Consider the following 15,165-nt stretch of genomic DNA (forward strand, 5'->3'; position numbering starts at 1 on the left):
ATGAGTCCCTTTCCTTGCCTGCTGTGGGCTGAGGTTTATCTGAGTCTGGAGGCCCCCGTGTCCCTTGGCTCGTGGCCCCTTCACAGCCAGCACGGCTGTGGAGTCCTCATGCCTCAAAGCTCCCTGACCTCCCTTCTGACTCTTCTGCCTGTTTTCTGCTTTGAACGGCCCCAGGGATTACATCGGACCCCTCAGATAATCCAGGTAGTCGTATGCTTTAATTCCAAGTTACCGCCAACTCTTCGAGCCTCAGTTTCCCCATCTGAGGTCAAGCACATGCCTCTTTGCGCAGTGACAACGGAAGAGAACTGGCCCCAGGGGGAGCTTGCCCCAAAGCCATCGCTGGGCACGCTTCCTCTTCCTCGTTTTGGATGATCTGTTGTGCTTATCTCACACCCAGGCTCTTGTGGATCATATTTCTCCATTCTTCAGATGGCAAAATAGAGGAAAGGACCCTACAGCTGCTACCAGGGCTTTCTCGGCAGGAAGACTAAAGTGCCTGAGGGGGCTCACAAAGACAGCTGTCTACCTACCACAGCAGTAAATTCCTTCCAGGGCAGAAGGGACAACCAGGGGAACGTGGTTAATGAGGAGCTGCCATGGGGGTTCTGGGACTGAGAGATGGGCGGCAAGAATGAGGTCCAGCCAGTCCCAGCAGATGGAAGACCCCCAGACGGGCAGCCCAGCTCGCCCTCCTTGCAGGGGAGAAAGGGGGTGACGCGGCCCGGAGCGGGCAGTGGACGGTAAGAGGGCCAAAGCTGGCCGACCAAGGTCAGCGAGCCCATGATAGGTGTGCGGCGGAGCCCCGCCCCCGCCCAGGCCCCGCCCAGGCCCCGCCCCGCCCAGGCCCCGCCCCGCGCTCCGGCCACCCCCCACCCCCAACACCCCTCAGAGCCCGGAGCCGCCGCCGCCGCGATGTGGGCCGCGCTGCCGCTGCTCTGCGCTGGGGCCTGGCTGCTGGGATCCCCCGTCCGCGGCAGCGCTGCTGGCCTGCCCGTGAGCTACAGAGGTACGGGCGGGGCGGGGACGGCGCGGGGAGCGTCGAGGTCCAAGATCCAGGCTCAGAGGACTTGACCGGGTCAGGAGGAACATGGACCGACCGGCCCGGGGCTGTGGACCGGACCCGGAAGGTTGCGCTGCGTTAGGGGCGGGGGCCGGGAGGAGGGGGTCTTGCTCCACCAGGGGCGCGGGGCCGCTGTCCAGGGCCCCTCTCCAGGCGGCTGCCGAGGCGAGCGCGCCAGAGAAGCCCACGGCCCCTTGTACCCTGCACGCTCACCTGGGGACACGGAGGGCCTTTCCAGCCTCTCCTGGCAGCTTCCCCAGGGCCTGGCACACAGGGCATCCCCTCCCTGCCCTGAGTCGTGTAGAATGGGCCCCACGGCTGTTTGGAGGACTGACTCTTCTGCTTAGAGGAACGGCAGTTCAGCCCTGAAAACTGAGGGTGTTTGTTCCAAGGGCTCATGATCAGTCTCCGGGACTCCCCGTTTTGGCCCCTCTCCCCTGTGGCCTCCCTCCTTCCACCCCCAGTTCAGCCTCCGCCCGCCAACCACAAGCTCTGAGCTCCCATGACCAGCTGCCCCCTCACCCCAGGAAAGGGCCAAGATCCCGAGGCTGGATCTTGTCTGCTCAGAGTCTTGCCTTATTCCAGCCCCCATTCGTGCAAGAAAACCCCCTAGTCTTGCAAACCGGGAGGGCGCCCAGCTCCCTGTCAGTCCAACCTGAGGACAACCCAGCTGCTGCCTCACTCGGCTGTGTCCCGACGGCTGGCGGAGGAAACCGTCTCAACTCCAGGGCAGGGCTCCGCAAACCTTTTCTGTAAAAAGCCAGAGAGTAAATATCTGGGGTTTTGTGGACTATACATCAGCCATTGTAACGGGAGAGCAGCCAGGACAGTGTGCACACAAGTGAGCTTGGTTGTGTTCCCGTAAACCACGATTTATGGGCACTGAAATCTGAACTCAGATGATTTTCAGGTACTACAAAATGTCACTTTTTCCCAACTGTTCAAAACTGTGAAAAGAATTCTCCGCTCCTGGACTTTACAAAAACAGGCAGCAGGCCAGTTTGGGGACCGCTGTTCTGGACACTCCCCACACAGCCAGGCAGACAGAGCATGCATGACCATACTTCTTCCCAAAGTCACAGGGGGTTGAAATGGATCTAGCTGAGGTTGGGGTGCAGAGGTCACCAGCAGGCCGTTCTGGCCCTGCCCGGAGGTCTTCTCTGGCTGTTTCTTCCACTGAGCCATAGTCAGGGTTTTCTCACCTGTGTTCCTTTGGAAACCTCCTGGAGGCAAACGCTAGTCAGTTGTCCCAGACTCCATCTGCCGCAAACCCTCGTCCTGAGCTGGGGTCTGTCTTCCTCTGAACCCCTCCGCAGGGCAGGTATTGGGGGAATGTGCATTTTTTCTCCCAGGGAAATGGCTATGGCTTGGTTTCGGGAACTGGTCTGTGACCCATACAGAGAGATCTAAATTCTGTGTAGCAGAGATCTTCAGTCTGGGGGGGACACACAGAAATTCCACGTGCTCCTGGCACAGATTAGGAATCAACTTCCAGACCCTTTACTTCCAAATGTCCTGTGGGAGAAAAGAGCCCGAAGGCAGGGGAACCTTTCCTTTTTTTCGTTCGTCTTGACTCTGAACTATTGAAGGCAGCAAACAGAAAGGCTCACGGTGACAATCGCTTCAAGGCTACTGTCCGTTCTTCAAGGAAGCTGACACTGAAGGAGGGAGGCCCTCACGGGGTATCAGCTGATGGGGTCTTAGAAGCAGTGTCCTGGCCGAGCACCATGTGATTCGGGGCGTGGGAAGAAGTGCAAGGAATTGAGTGGCACTGCGCTAAGAATGGCCTTCCCATTGCCAGAAGCAAGAAGCAGTATTTGTGTTGCTTACTATTATTAACAAGCAATGGGCTTATTTGAGAATTTCTCAGCCCTTTGACCTTTATAAAAAAAACAAAGACCAGAATTCATGCGGACGCATTAAAAAACATAGTTAATATTCATCCGTGAGTATATAAATCCATGCGGGAGGGGGGAGTTAGTAAAGCCAATTTATCTCATTAAGAGATGCATTTCCAATACAAGTTTACTTTCTCTGTTTAATAATTACTTTTTGTAATGTATATTTAAAATGTTTTTGTCAGCCAGGTGTTAATGATGATGATTACTCAATCCAGAATAAATTTTTATAATATTCAGAGACGTGGGTCAGACAGGAAGTAAAAATAATTTAAATTCATACTTTTGGTTCTTGTACAAAAGGAAGTTAGGGCAATCAAGTATAAACACATGTTCCCTTGGGGTAAAATTCTGTGAGGTGTGGGTGGAGATGGGGGTCCAAGGGAGAAAAGAAACTATATAAAACGTCCAACTCCTCTAGAGGTGCCAGTTCAAGTGACTGATGGTGAGTATTAAATCATGGTTCACACAGTCCATCGACTAACTTTAAAGGATGACGTAACAGTCTTGTTTTAAAATGTGCATCCGTACAATGAGCTGGAATAGATCCTTTGCTGCTAGTTCAATTTAAAATGAATTTTCAGATAACTTAAAATACACAAGGGGGGCTATCGCGGGGGTCCAAAAGCAACTGGGCAGCCTGGTTTTGTAAATAAAGTTTTTTTATTGTAACACGGTCATACCCATTTGCTTTCCTAGCACAAGGGCAGAGTTGAGTAGTTGTGACAGAGGCGGCAGAGTTTGCAAGGTCTAAAATAATTTACTCTCTGTCCTGTTAAGAAAAAATCTGTCAATTTTTGAGGCATATAGGTTTTTAAATTAACGTCTTATTGATGTAAACGATCATCCAGAAAAGTGCCCAGATCATTAAACATGCATTTCGGTGAATTTCCACAACTTAAACTCAGTAAGCAGCACTCCAGACACGCTTCTGTGCCCCACTGAGGACAGCCGCTATCCTAACTTTTAACCCCAGAGGTTAAGGGCGTAGGGCCTTTCGACATTGATTTGGGGACCAGAGCAGTAAGAGTTTCTGTTCTTTTTGCATTCTACCTTAGATGACACCATTCTTGGCGCTTTCCATTTAACCTAGTTTCCTAAAATGCAAATCAGTTCTAAAGTGCCTCCTTGGCTGTAGACTCAACGTTACTGCGAGGCGCCCACGCCTAATTGATTTTTTCCTTTTGCAGAGAACTTTCGCTTTAAGTCATGGATGCTGCAGGTCAGTGCCCAACTTCTTCTTTCTGAAGTTATTCATTGCTCTGCTTCCTGTTCTCCAGCCAAGCGGTACCAGGTCTGAGACAGTGAAGGGGGTTTTCCAACCCCGCCCTCCTGGGTCTTTCCGGCCACGGAAATGGCCAAACACGGGGAAGGTTCAGTTGAGTAATCGCCTTCCAGAGGTGCCCAGGGGTACAGTGCGCTGGCAGCCTTTCAAGCCTTGCGGCTCATGTCCACACTGTGTATTCAAATCACATGGCATGCCGGCCGCAAAGTCAATTAGAGAACGCCAGTGCATGTGGGTTTGAAAAATGGTGATTTTTGCTGTAAACGTGACCCAGCATCGCCTGTCGTGCCCAGGAGTGACCTGTACTTGGCAGGCGTCTTCGCCGGGGCCTCTTGGACTGTTGTAGCCCTTCAGGCAGCTGCATGGACTCCGTTCTGGCCACAGGTCCCTGAAGACAGGGGGTTTGGTTGACGTTGAAAAATTTCCTGACGTTCACTGCCGAGACCCAGGACAGGGTCGTACCCACTCACACAGATTGGGCAGGAAGAAAAGCCCCACCTGTCCTCTTAGAAAGAAAAGTGTCTCCCTGTCGCAGTAGCACTCCAGCCCGACTCCTGCCGCTGTGTTTTGTTTCAGCACCAAAGGAAGTACAGCGCGGAGGAGCTCCACCACCGGCTGCAGACCTTTGTCAGCAACAGCAGGAAGATCAAGGCCCACAATGCTCGCAACAGCACATTTCAAAGTACCGTGCGGACGGGAGGAGGGAGCCCTCATGTGGGAAAGAAATCAACTAGCAACGCGGCCCATGAGGGGCGAGGGGCGGAAGGGATTCTGGCTCTGCTGTCTGTCACTCTCCATGAGATTCAGGGGGACGCTGGCACCCGCTGGGGGGCTGTGAAGTTTGCAGGAGACTGCAGAGGAGTCCCCACCCCACGGCTGCCATCTGAGGGTCCAGCCCTGAGGCTGAGCCCTGGCAGTGCAGTGGGCGTGGCCTCTTCAGAGCACGCTCTGGGGACATCCGCAGTCCCTTCAGGTTGATGTCCCTGGAAACACAGGCGCACACAGCACAGACAGCAAGGGCTCCAAACGATGGCAGTGTCAGCTCAGGTAGTGATAAGGGCAGTCGGCATGGGCCGGACAGAAGCCCGACTCTGCATCCCATTTCTGCCCAGGACTAGCGGTGACCTCGGGGGTTCAGGTCTCTGCAATGCAACTCGGCTATCCAGGGGCAGTGATCCGCGGCCCCCGCTGGCCGGCGGGGTGGGGAGCGGGTGTCGCGGGTCTGTACCTGGGCGTCCATCAGACAGACTCACCAGCGGGGCATCTACAACGGGGGGTGCGCAGGCCCCACGCAGACCCACTGCAGCCACGTCTCTGGGGTGTGCTGTCACAAAGCCCCCCAGGAATTGGGAATTCGGAAGCGCAGTGAGGGTGTGTTCATTATGTGGCGTGTGAAAATGCAAAGCAGCCAAGTGGAGTGGCTGTAAAGAGGACACCGTGAACATGGATTCATTCTTTTTCCTATTTCTTTATTAGCGATTCACTGAGCTCCTGTTTTGGTTTGTTTTTCTCATTTTGGTTTTTGTTTTTCCTTCTCTTTTTCAGTGGGAATCAACCAGTTTTCAGATATGACGTTTGAGGAAATTAAACGAAAGTACCTTTGGTCAGAGCCTCAGGTAGGTGTCAATCATTGTGACCAAACCTGAACCTTTGCACTCAGACCCCTGGAACACGCTCATGGCTCGCTCTGCTGAGGCAGCCCCAGCCGCAGCTGGGGAGCCCCAGGTTCTTGGGGTTCCCAGCAGTTCCTCAGCCTGCGCTCTTGGCCTCAGCAATGCAGATACCGAACTCAGGGTTCCAGATAATATACAGATGCCCAGTTAAATCAAATTTCAGATAAACAACAAATAATATTTCCGCACCAGTATATCCTGAACCGTGCATGGGACATACTTACGCTACAAAGCTATTCGTCCTTCACCCGAAACTCGAATGTAACCGGGTGAGCTGTATTTCATGTGCTAACTCCAGCCAAGCCTGGGCTCCCCGACGGCCATCATTTAGCATCTGGAATCTGGACGGTTCTGACAACTACAATCTTTCTCATTCTCTTGGTGATTCCATTTTAATTACACACATTTCTGTCAAAAAGGTTTCTTTTCCCACTGAGAAAACTGTATTTCTTGTTGCAGAATTGCTCAGCCACCAAAAGTAACTACTTTCGAGGTAGTGGCCCCTACCCACCCTCTGTGGACTGGCGGAAAAAAGGACAGTTTGTCTCAGCTGTGAAAAATCAGGTATGCGTGACAGTCCCCACCCATCCTTTCCCCCAAAATAGCCACATTCTCAGGCAACATACCAGGAAGAAAAACTCAGCAGAACCCCAAAGCACGCCAGGTACACCCCCAACTCTAGTCTTCCTCACCATCTCTCCAGCTGCCTTCCCGGCAAGGCCCGCGGTCTTATTCCCACGGGCTGCTCCAGAGTACGAAAAAGTGCTTCCTCATTGGGCCAAAGTTACCCCTTCAGCCCACCACCGAGTCCCCACTGGTCCCAGGTCTCTCCTACAGAGTCCCCGAAAACATCACGTTCTCTGGGCCCTGCAGATTGGACACCAGGACCCCATTCCTCCCGCCTAGGCATCTCCACCCACCCTGCAGGGCACCAGGGTCCAGCCCCTGCTCACTGCATCCCCCAGGGAATTGCCTGTGGCCAGTGAACAGTGACGCCCAGTGTCTCAGCCTGGCTCCGGCCCCAGCGGGATGCTGGCCTCTCAGTGGGGAAGGCGCCCCCTGCAGGGAACCAAGCCTTCGTGCACTCTGCACTTGGAGCTGAAGACCCGGGTCCCAGCACAGACTGTCCTGGAGAGTCAGACCCTACCCCCTACTGTCCCCTTTGCCTACTGTGGTCCCTCCCCTAGAAGTGACAGTGCAGTGACTTCTCAACCCCAGGAAGTACAGAGTGAAGGCTTCCCTCCAGAAACACTTGGCTTTCCACGAGAAACAGTCTCTGCTTTTCCTGAAAGCCCTGTGGCACCGCTTCAAATCCACCCAGGCCTGTGGGGTCCTGCTGCCTGCCTAGTGACCTGGACATTTGAACAGCCCCCCAGGAGCCAAAACGAGCCCCCGTCCAGCAGTCAGTGGTGTAGAACGAAGCCAGCCTCCCCCCATGACCCAAAGGCAGTGTTTAGGTCGTCGGAGAATCCACAACAGTTCAAAGCACCTAATGTTAAGTGGGGGAGCCTGAACCTGCCCACCATTCGGGCAGGTGAAGAGGTGAGGTCAGCCCAGAATGTTCCAGGTCCTCCTCATGTTAACTGCTCCCAGCCATCAGGCAGGACCGAGTCACCTGGGGTGGTCCATCTCAGGGTGACAGAGAGCCACGGGATCTGACAGCAGCTCAGCAACCCCTAGAGGGTTTCTCACGTTACGGAGGACACTGAGGGAAGGTGGCTTCCTCAAGGTCTAGTGCACGGTGACAGAGGGCACTCCACACCAGGTCTCTGCTCCAAGTCCAGTGCTCAGCCAGCGGCCCTGCTCTGCCCCCTGCAGCAGGGGCCGAGCCACCTCCTGGACCGTGGAGACCCCCTGATAGGGCCCCTCCCTACTGGGGAAGGACTGGAGGCCAGGGTGCAGGCAAGCTAGAGGACTCAGCGAGGGCGTGGACAGGAGGAAGGAGTCTGAGGAGAGAACATGGGGACTGAGCCAGCGAGAGCAGCAAAAGCACCCACAGCACGAACACTGCGGAGCCCGCGGCCAGCGGCCGGCCAGGCGTGATCTTATCGCCCCTGTGGGGCAAGCACTGTCCTTCCCGTCCTACAAATGACGAAACTGAGGGTTAGAGGAGCCGTTACGGCCCAGGCCACACGGCTGAGTGTGGCAGAGCTGCCGGAACCGACCCCTGACCCTCGCGAGGCTGTGGCAATGGCGGCAGCAGAAGCTGGTGGGCTGGATGGATGGGGCAGCACACAGGCACTGGGCGGGGTCAGCCTGAGGTAGGGTTTGGGGAGTTGCTGAAGTTAGGACTGTGGGTAGAATGAGATGGGAGGTGGAAAGGTGAGAGAAGGTTCTAGAACAGGACTTTGGTGAGTCCTTTGGTGGGAAACGGTGGGAAGGAGGAACCGACAGGACTAGGATGCAGGAGAGCCAGAGGCCATGGGAGGGCTCAGCCCTGGCAGGACAGAGGGACTGGCCAACGGGAGGCCAGCGAGGGCATGCGCAGGTGCCCGTCGAGCCTCTGTGGCCTTATCTGCAGTGTGGGGAGAAGGCTGCCAGCCTTGCAGGGCTTGTGAGGGTCAGAGTGGACACAGGTGGGTCAGGGAGCCCGGGGTTCTCAGGGGCTGTCGCCAGGCCCAGTTACTGACCTCCAGCCCCTCTAGGGCGGCTGTGGCAGTTGCTGGACCTTCTCCACCACGGGTGCCCTGGAGTCTGCGATCGCCATCAAAACGGGGAAGATGCTGTCTTTGGTAAGCAGCTGGCCACGGCGGGGCTGGGTCGCCTCCTGCAGGTCACGGCTTTGCCCTGAGGCCTGACAGGGAAGCCCGCCTGGGCCTTCGGGCTCCTTCAGGGCTTTAGCTAATGATGCCCAGGTCATTCACGGAGGGAAGACCAGCGTGAGGCTGACGGCCTCGGAAGGAAGTGCCCGGTGTGGGCCGGCGCCGAGGACGGGGAGCAGGGTCTCTGGCAAGGCCTGTCCCCTCCCCGTGCCATGTATCCCTAGGACACCTGACCGCGGTGCCCCCTCACCATTACCTCCCTGGCTGCCCTTCAGACACACGGAGATGGTCCCTGCCCTGGGGGAGCTTATATGTCACCAAGACCCAGAGCTGGTCAGGCCGCAAGTGTGGCTCAGCGCCTGGTGCCAGCTCGCAGCTCACAGCTCTGTGTTTGCTCCGGCAGGCGGAACAGCAGCTGGTGGACTGTGCCCAGAACTTCAACAACCACGGCTGCCAAGGGTACGTCCCCTCTTGTCTCCCATCAACCGTTCCCATAGTGCTGCCAGACAATCCCATCCGCTGCCCTGGGTCCCGGGGCCATCCCAGACGCCTGTGCCTGGGACACGGCCAGCCAGGGCCCGCCCTAGGCCGGCCAGCGTGGGGCGGCCCAGGCAGCCAGCTGTGTGTGCTTCTGCAGGGGCCTCCCCAGCCAGGCCTTCGAGTATATCCGCTACAACAAGGGCATCATGGCTGAGGACGCCTACCCGTACAAGGCCAAGGTAATTCTGGGCAGACGGCCCCTCTGCCCCCAGCCCGGCTCCCAGCATGTCGAGGGCCCCGTGCGCCTTCTCTGTGCCAGCCGTCACTCCCACACGTCACCGGCGGCTCCTCCCTCCTGCCACCCGCCATCGTCCATCAGCAGAGTCCAGGCCCCTGTCTCATGCCCATGTCTCATGCCCATGACGCTGTGCTGGGCCCACACACTTTGCCCCAGGCCACCTGCCATCCCCCCCAGCCAGCCTGTCCACAGCCAGCACCCTGGCACCTTGCGAGCCCACCTCAGCCGTGGCCAGCACGGGACTGGCTCCTGCCACGACTGCGCTCCCTGACATGAGGTGCCTCTCGTGCTCTGTGCAGCGATCCCATTACCAGCCCTGGCACATGGGGCTGCTGCTCCGTCCGTGTTCTCCGCCTACGTGGGGGAGGCGACATCTCAGCCTGGAGCTGAGCCCCCTCACCCCTGCTCTGCCTTTTGCTGCCCTGAACAGGACGGCACCTGCAAGTTCCAGCCCAAGCAGGCCGTGGCTTTTGTCAAGGACGTGGCCAACATCACCATCGTGAGTACCGGTCAGATGAGGGTCCGTCTGCACCTGCCCGGCGGCCAGTGGGCACGGCAGGGCAGCCTGTCCGGGCAGCACACCACTGGGGTTAGGGTGACTGTCGCCATGAGGGCTGCGTGGCGAAGGTGGGCGAGGAGGAACCAGGACTGGCAGGAGGCTGCTCTGGCTCCGACCTGGGTCTGCACAAGTCTTCACTGTCATGTCCCCCCTTTCCTGTCTATCAACTACCAGCAGTAACCCCATCCTGCAGGTGTGAGCATGTGTGAGCAAGTGTGACTTCACTGAGTGTGAAAGTGAATCAGTCAGGAAACCAGGTCGTGCTGCAGAGACAGACAACTCCAAAGCCGAATGGCCCCAAGTCTCACTCGTGTGACACGTCCCTCGGCTGCGGCAGGGCTGTGCCGTGTGGCTGGATTCCCTCTAGGACCGGCAGAGGGAGAGGCGTAAAGCGTGACTGGCCCTTCAGCCAACAGTTAGTCACACCTAATGCCAATGGGTGAGGAAGGGCAGGTGCCCCATGTGTCTGAGAGCTGGAGTGTGAACAGCCTCATGAATCGTGTGTGTGTGTGTGTGTGTGTGTGTGAGAGAGAGAGAGAGAGAGAAGGGCGAGAAGGCCCCACGAGGGTGCAGGTGCGATGCGTGTGCGTGAGCGAGGCTGAGCATGTGCGCGCGCACACATAAGCAGACATCACCAACAGAAGCTGCCATGTGACTGGAGCAGTAACAGTGGGCCTTGACCACACTATCTCTTAGATGAGACACCCCCAGCAGATAAGTGTCATTATCACCTTCATGTGTAGAGGAGGAAACGGGTTCAGAGTGGTTAAATCACTTGCCGAAGCCACAGAACTAGGAAACAGCAGCTGGCCTGGAGCTGAGAGACCAGGTCGGTCCACGGCCCACACCCAGCACCGGGATGCTGGTGACGTGACCGCCATGCGTTTCCCGTCAGAGAACAGCCAGTGTTCCTTAGGCACAGCAGCCAAGGGCTGGCCAGCGCTGGGCCATTTACATGCCACGCAGAAGCAAATCCCTTTGCGCTGGTCCCAGGAGAGCCTGTGGGTGACCTGCAGGGCCCTGGGGACGCAAGCAGGAGTGTGGGCTCACGCCCGCTGGGCAGGCCTCCGTGCCTTCCCTCCTCCATCTGCTCTGACCTGTGAGGGCTCACAGGCCTCGGCTGAGCTCAGGGAAGGAAGCTGCTTGCTGACCAGGTGCAGTTGGCTTTTTACGGCTGGGTGCCCGCCGCCTCCCGCAGAGTCCTGGCCTCAGCTCCCCTGACCTCCACCCTCTGTCCACTCCCAAAGGCCCCCAGCCAGGGAGCTGCCTCATTAGCTCACCTAACCCCGGGGTTACCAGCTGGGATGCTTTCCAAACTCCTGACGCCTGGGACCCACCGCAGACGGATGTCACTGTGTGGGCTGCAGCCTGGGCATCGGGATGCTTTAAAGCTCCTCAGGTGGTGCCCACTGCTGCTCTCACCTGATCCGCGGCCCCGCTCCAAAGCCTGACCTCCGCCCGCCCGCCTTCCCGGGCTAAAGGGGACAAGTCCTCCTGGAGCACACAGCCCTCTGCTGGGTCCCCTCGTTTCCACCCCCATCTGGGACTATGTGCTCGTGTCTCCTGTCCCTGGGTTCTACCAAGAAAGGTCCTTAGCCTGGCTTTGTGGGTGCAGGGGTCAGGGGCGGGTGTGGGGGACTCACACCCACCCATGCACCCTTGGAGCCTCCAGCTCAGGGGAGGGCCCAGTGAATGCTTGTCAGTGACTGAGTGGGTCCCTGCCCCAAAGGGTGTGGGGTTCCCAAGAAACAGAGCAGGGAGGGGAAGAGGTGACGGGACAGACCAGCCCAGGAAGGGAGGTGGGGAGGAAGACAGGGTTTGGAAGCAGGACCTGTGAGCCTCATCAGAAACCCAGAGGGTCCTGGCCATTCAGGCAGAGGGCAGGGACCCCACCCCACCCCAGTGTCTCCTGTGAGGACGGCAGTTGCCCCTGGGTGGCTGCTGCCTCTAGAAGCCTCTTCCCTCCCGGACACCTACATTGCTCTGGGCCTGTCCCCCACCTGGGGGCAAAGGGTCCCATTTTGGGGGTGGGGTGGGGAGGGGACAGAGTCATGTGTGTCCCCAGAACGACGAGGCGGCGATGGTGGAGGCGGTGGCGCTGTACAACCCCGTGAGCTTCGCCTTCGAGGTGACTGAGGACTTCATGCTGTACCGCAAGGGCATCTACTCCAGGTGGGGCGCGCGCACAGCTGAGGTCGGCGCCGCGGAGGGAGGTCAGACCCAGGCCCTAGGCTGGCCGAGGCCAGGCCGGGATTGGCGCCCGCAGCTGCCTCCTCAGAGGGGCCCCCAGTTACGAAAACCCAGGCTGGAGAGTGTGGAGCTGTGAGACAGGGAAGCGAAGGCAGCTGCTCTCCCAGTCTGTGCTGCAGGCCCCTCCGAGCACATGCGACACGGCTGCCTCCTGCCCCTAACGTGGTGTCCCCTGGAGCTCACTGCTCAGCCCTCTCCCCTCCTCACTCAACCCCTGGCCGGCTGTTGGCTGAGAACATCCCTGGCAGACCAGGCAGAGCTGTACCCCCCAAACCCCAGGGCCTCCCCGCCACCTCCAGCGGGATGGCCTGTGGAAAGCTCAGCTCCTACGTGCTGCATCCGGAGTTAGAAACGTGCCCTCCGCTCTTTCCGAGTCCCTGCCCCGGCCCACCACTGCCCGTCCTGCAGCTGCCTCCCTCCGGTCTGCCCTGGGCCCCCACCCCACTGAAACACTCCTGCCACACCCCTCCCGTCCTCCAGTGCCTAGCTTGGCCGCAGGGACCTTCGTGGTCTGGTGCTTTCTTCTCCAAGGCCACCTTCCATCAAAACCACCCCACCCTCCCTAGTCCCCCGTGCCCAGCCCAGCTGCACTGAGCAGTTTGTGGTTTCATGTGTGACCCCTGCCTTCTCGGGAAGCCTTCCCGTTCCCGCCGCGTCAGATCCCCTCCTCGGGGTCCCATCGGGCTCCCACAGTCACAACCTTCAGTCCCGTGTACACGCAGCCAAACAAAGGTTCCCAAGGGCAGGAGCAGCGTTTGCTCGCGCTCGTGTCCCACCTTGCCCCAGGCCTGGCGCCTACCGGGAACGTGGTCACACAGAGTTAATGCACAGCCCTGCAGACTGTCCCTATACTTCTTGCAATTTCTTCACGGAAACTAGTTCACTACCGTCCGTGGAAAACCTGTGCATGTGCCCTAAACACAGGTAACCTTAAATGTAAATACAATGGCACCAAAGCAAGGCCACGCAGGCCTCACGGCACGGCCACTGCACGAGGCACAGGGCTCATCTCGTCAGCGGGTACGGGGAGTGTCAGGGTAGCACTGGGCCCGCAGCGCCCACCTGTGCGTGAGCACCACCCCAGGCCCACCTGGCTGAGCACAGCCCAGCTGCTCTTGCGCGGTGCCTGGCGCTCTTCCCCACCCTGAATGCCTCCCTGGGGAAGCTGCTCTGGAGGAAACTGGAGGCAGTGTCTGCAGAGCGGGCTGTGCAGTGACAGGACAGGGCCAAGGACAAAGCCCTCGGAGATGCCGGATGTGGCAGCGGCGTCACTTTTCACCCTCCAGTATTTCCAAACCTTTTTTATTTTTGTTTGGCAGCACTTCCTGTCATAAAACCCCAGATAAAGTAAACCACGCAGTGCTGGCTGTTGGGTATGGCGAAGAAAACGGGACACCCTACTGGATCGTGAAAAACTCCTGGGGCCCGCAGTGGGGAATGAACGGGTAAGCGGCTCCCAGGGCCCTATACTGGGAGGGGTGGGATTGCTCAGGTGGGGGCCCCGGATGGGGTCTCCTCCATCTCAAACATTTAGCTTCCAAGGAGCTGGTCAGCCAGGCCCAGCCCAGGCCTGGGGAGAGGAGTGAGCATGGGACCCCCAGGACCCCGAGACCCTCTCTCAGCCCCCCTCCTGCCCTGGGCCTCCCATCTTAGGATCAGTCAGGACAGGAGTCCCTTAAGAAAGAGCTCACTGCACAGCCGTGCTGGGACTAAGCCAGTGTCTGGGAGGGTGCATTTGTGGAAATCAAAGCAGCACAGTTGTCCCTGACGGCTGACAGCGCCTCCTTCTAGGAGAACGGGGCTGGAACCAGGGCCTGGACACGTATCCTGAGGGACTGTCCTCTCAGGGCCCATGTCCTCATCCAAAGAGGAGCGTTTTAACTGGTAGCTCGGGGTCCCAGTGATGATTAAATAAACATGAGGGGCCGGCAAGGGCTCACATGGGTCGGGGGAGAAGTGAGAAATGGCTAGAGGAGCTCCTGGGGCAGCCAAGAATGGGGAAGGAGAAAGTCGTCCCCAAGTCAGCGCAGTGACTTCCTGGCTTGATGAAGACACTCGGGCCTCATCCCTCGTGGGCTGTCGGGGAGCAGCCACCCACCCCAGACAGGTCTCGGGGAAGGAGGCGCCGCCTGCTCAGCCGCCCTCTCTGCGCAGGTACTTCCTCATTGAGCGCGGCAAGAACATGTGCGGGCTGGCCGCCTGCGCCTCCTACCCCATCCCGCTGGTCTGAGGCGCGCAGCTGAGGCGGCCGGCGGGGAGCGGGGCCGGGCAGCCAGGCCCTGGGGCACACCCGCTCTGGAGCAGTGGTGGGGCAGCCCCCGGGGCCCGGCTTTGCGCCCTCACCCGGTGCGTGCGGAGGAGGAAGACCGCAGCCGGCAACCAGCCCAGCGCGTCTCCTGACCAAAGGGCATCACCAGCCACGTGCCTTAGGCCTCGTTTTTAACTGACTCATCCCCGGCTGTACAGAGAATGTTCTCTCCAGAGAGCTGCTTTACAGCTTTAGAAAGCGCTCCGGTGACTGTCTTTTCTGTGGTCTATTCAATAAACATTCAGTGAGCACCTCCCGGGGCTAACCTCCGGCCTCAGGTCTCCCGAGGGGGAGGCGTCAAGGGGTTAGTTGCCCGCGTCTCTCAGGCAGCGAGGACAGTGTGGGTGCTGGTGTCCCGTCCGCCAGGCGGGGGACCCAGGAGGAAGCACGTTTCTCCACCGGGTCGGGAGCAAGCCTGTGCTGGGGACTTGGGGCCTCGGCTCACGTGTAGTGCCACCTCCCACCACCTCCCCGCCTCTCCTGGCAGGGACCTGACATAGACACTGCTTCCAAGTGCAGTGACAGCAGGATAAAAGCCCTGCCACCAGCAGGGCTAGGGCACCCAGAAGCGGACCTCCACGGGAAAACC

General features: G+C 58.5%; 1 protein-coding gene across 1 annotated transcript; it reads left to right on the forward strand.

Moving 5' to 3' along the window:
• Positions 1-861: 861 nt before the first annotated feature.
• Positions 862-14,833, forward strand: CTSH (cathepsin H). Its single transcript, XM_019751207.2, has 12 exons — positions 862-1,009; positions 4,152-4,183; positions 4,823-4,928; positions 5,792-5,862; positions 6,379-6,483; positions 8,565-8,651; positions 9,085-9,140; positions 9,319-9,400; positions 9,890-9,958; positions 12,084-12,190; positions 13,588-13,713; positions 14,423-14,833. The coding sequence occupies exons 1-12, from the start codon at positions 916-918 to the stop codon at positions 14,496-14,498; spliced, it is 1,011 nt and encodes a 336-aa protein (XP_019606766.2). The 5' UTR covers positions 862-915; the 3' UTR covers positions 14,499-14,833.
• The last annotated feature ends 332 nt before the right edge of the window (positions 14,834-15,165 follow it).

The sequence above is a fragment of the Rhinolophus sinicus genome, linkage group LG13 (assembly GCF_036562045.2).
Source record: "Rhinolophus sinicus isolate RSC01 linkage group LG13, ASM3656204v1, whole genome shotgun sequence".
Lineage (NCBI taxonomy): Eukaryota > Metazoa > Chordata > Mammalia > Chiroptera > Rhinolophidae > Rhinolophus > Rhinolophus sinicus.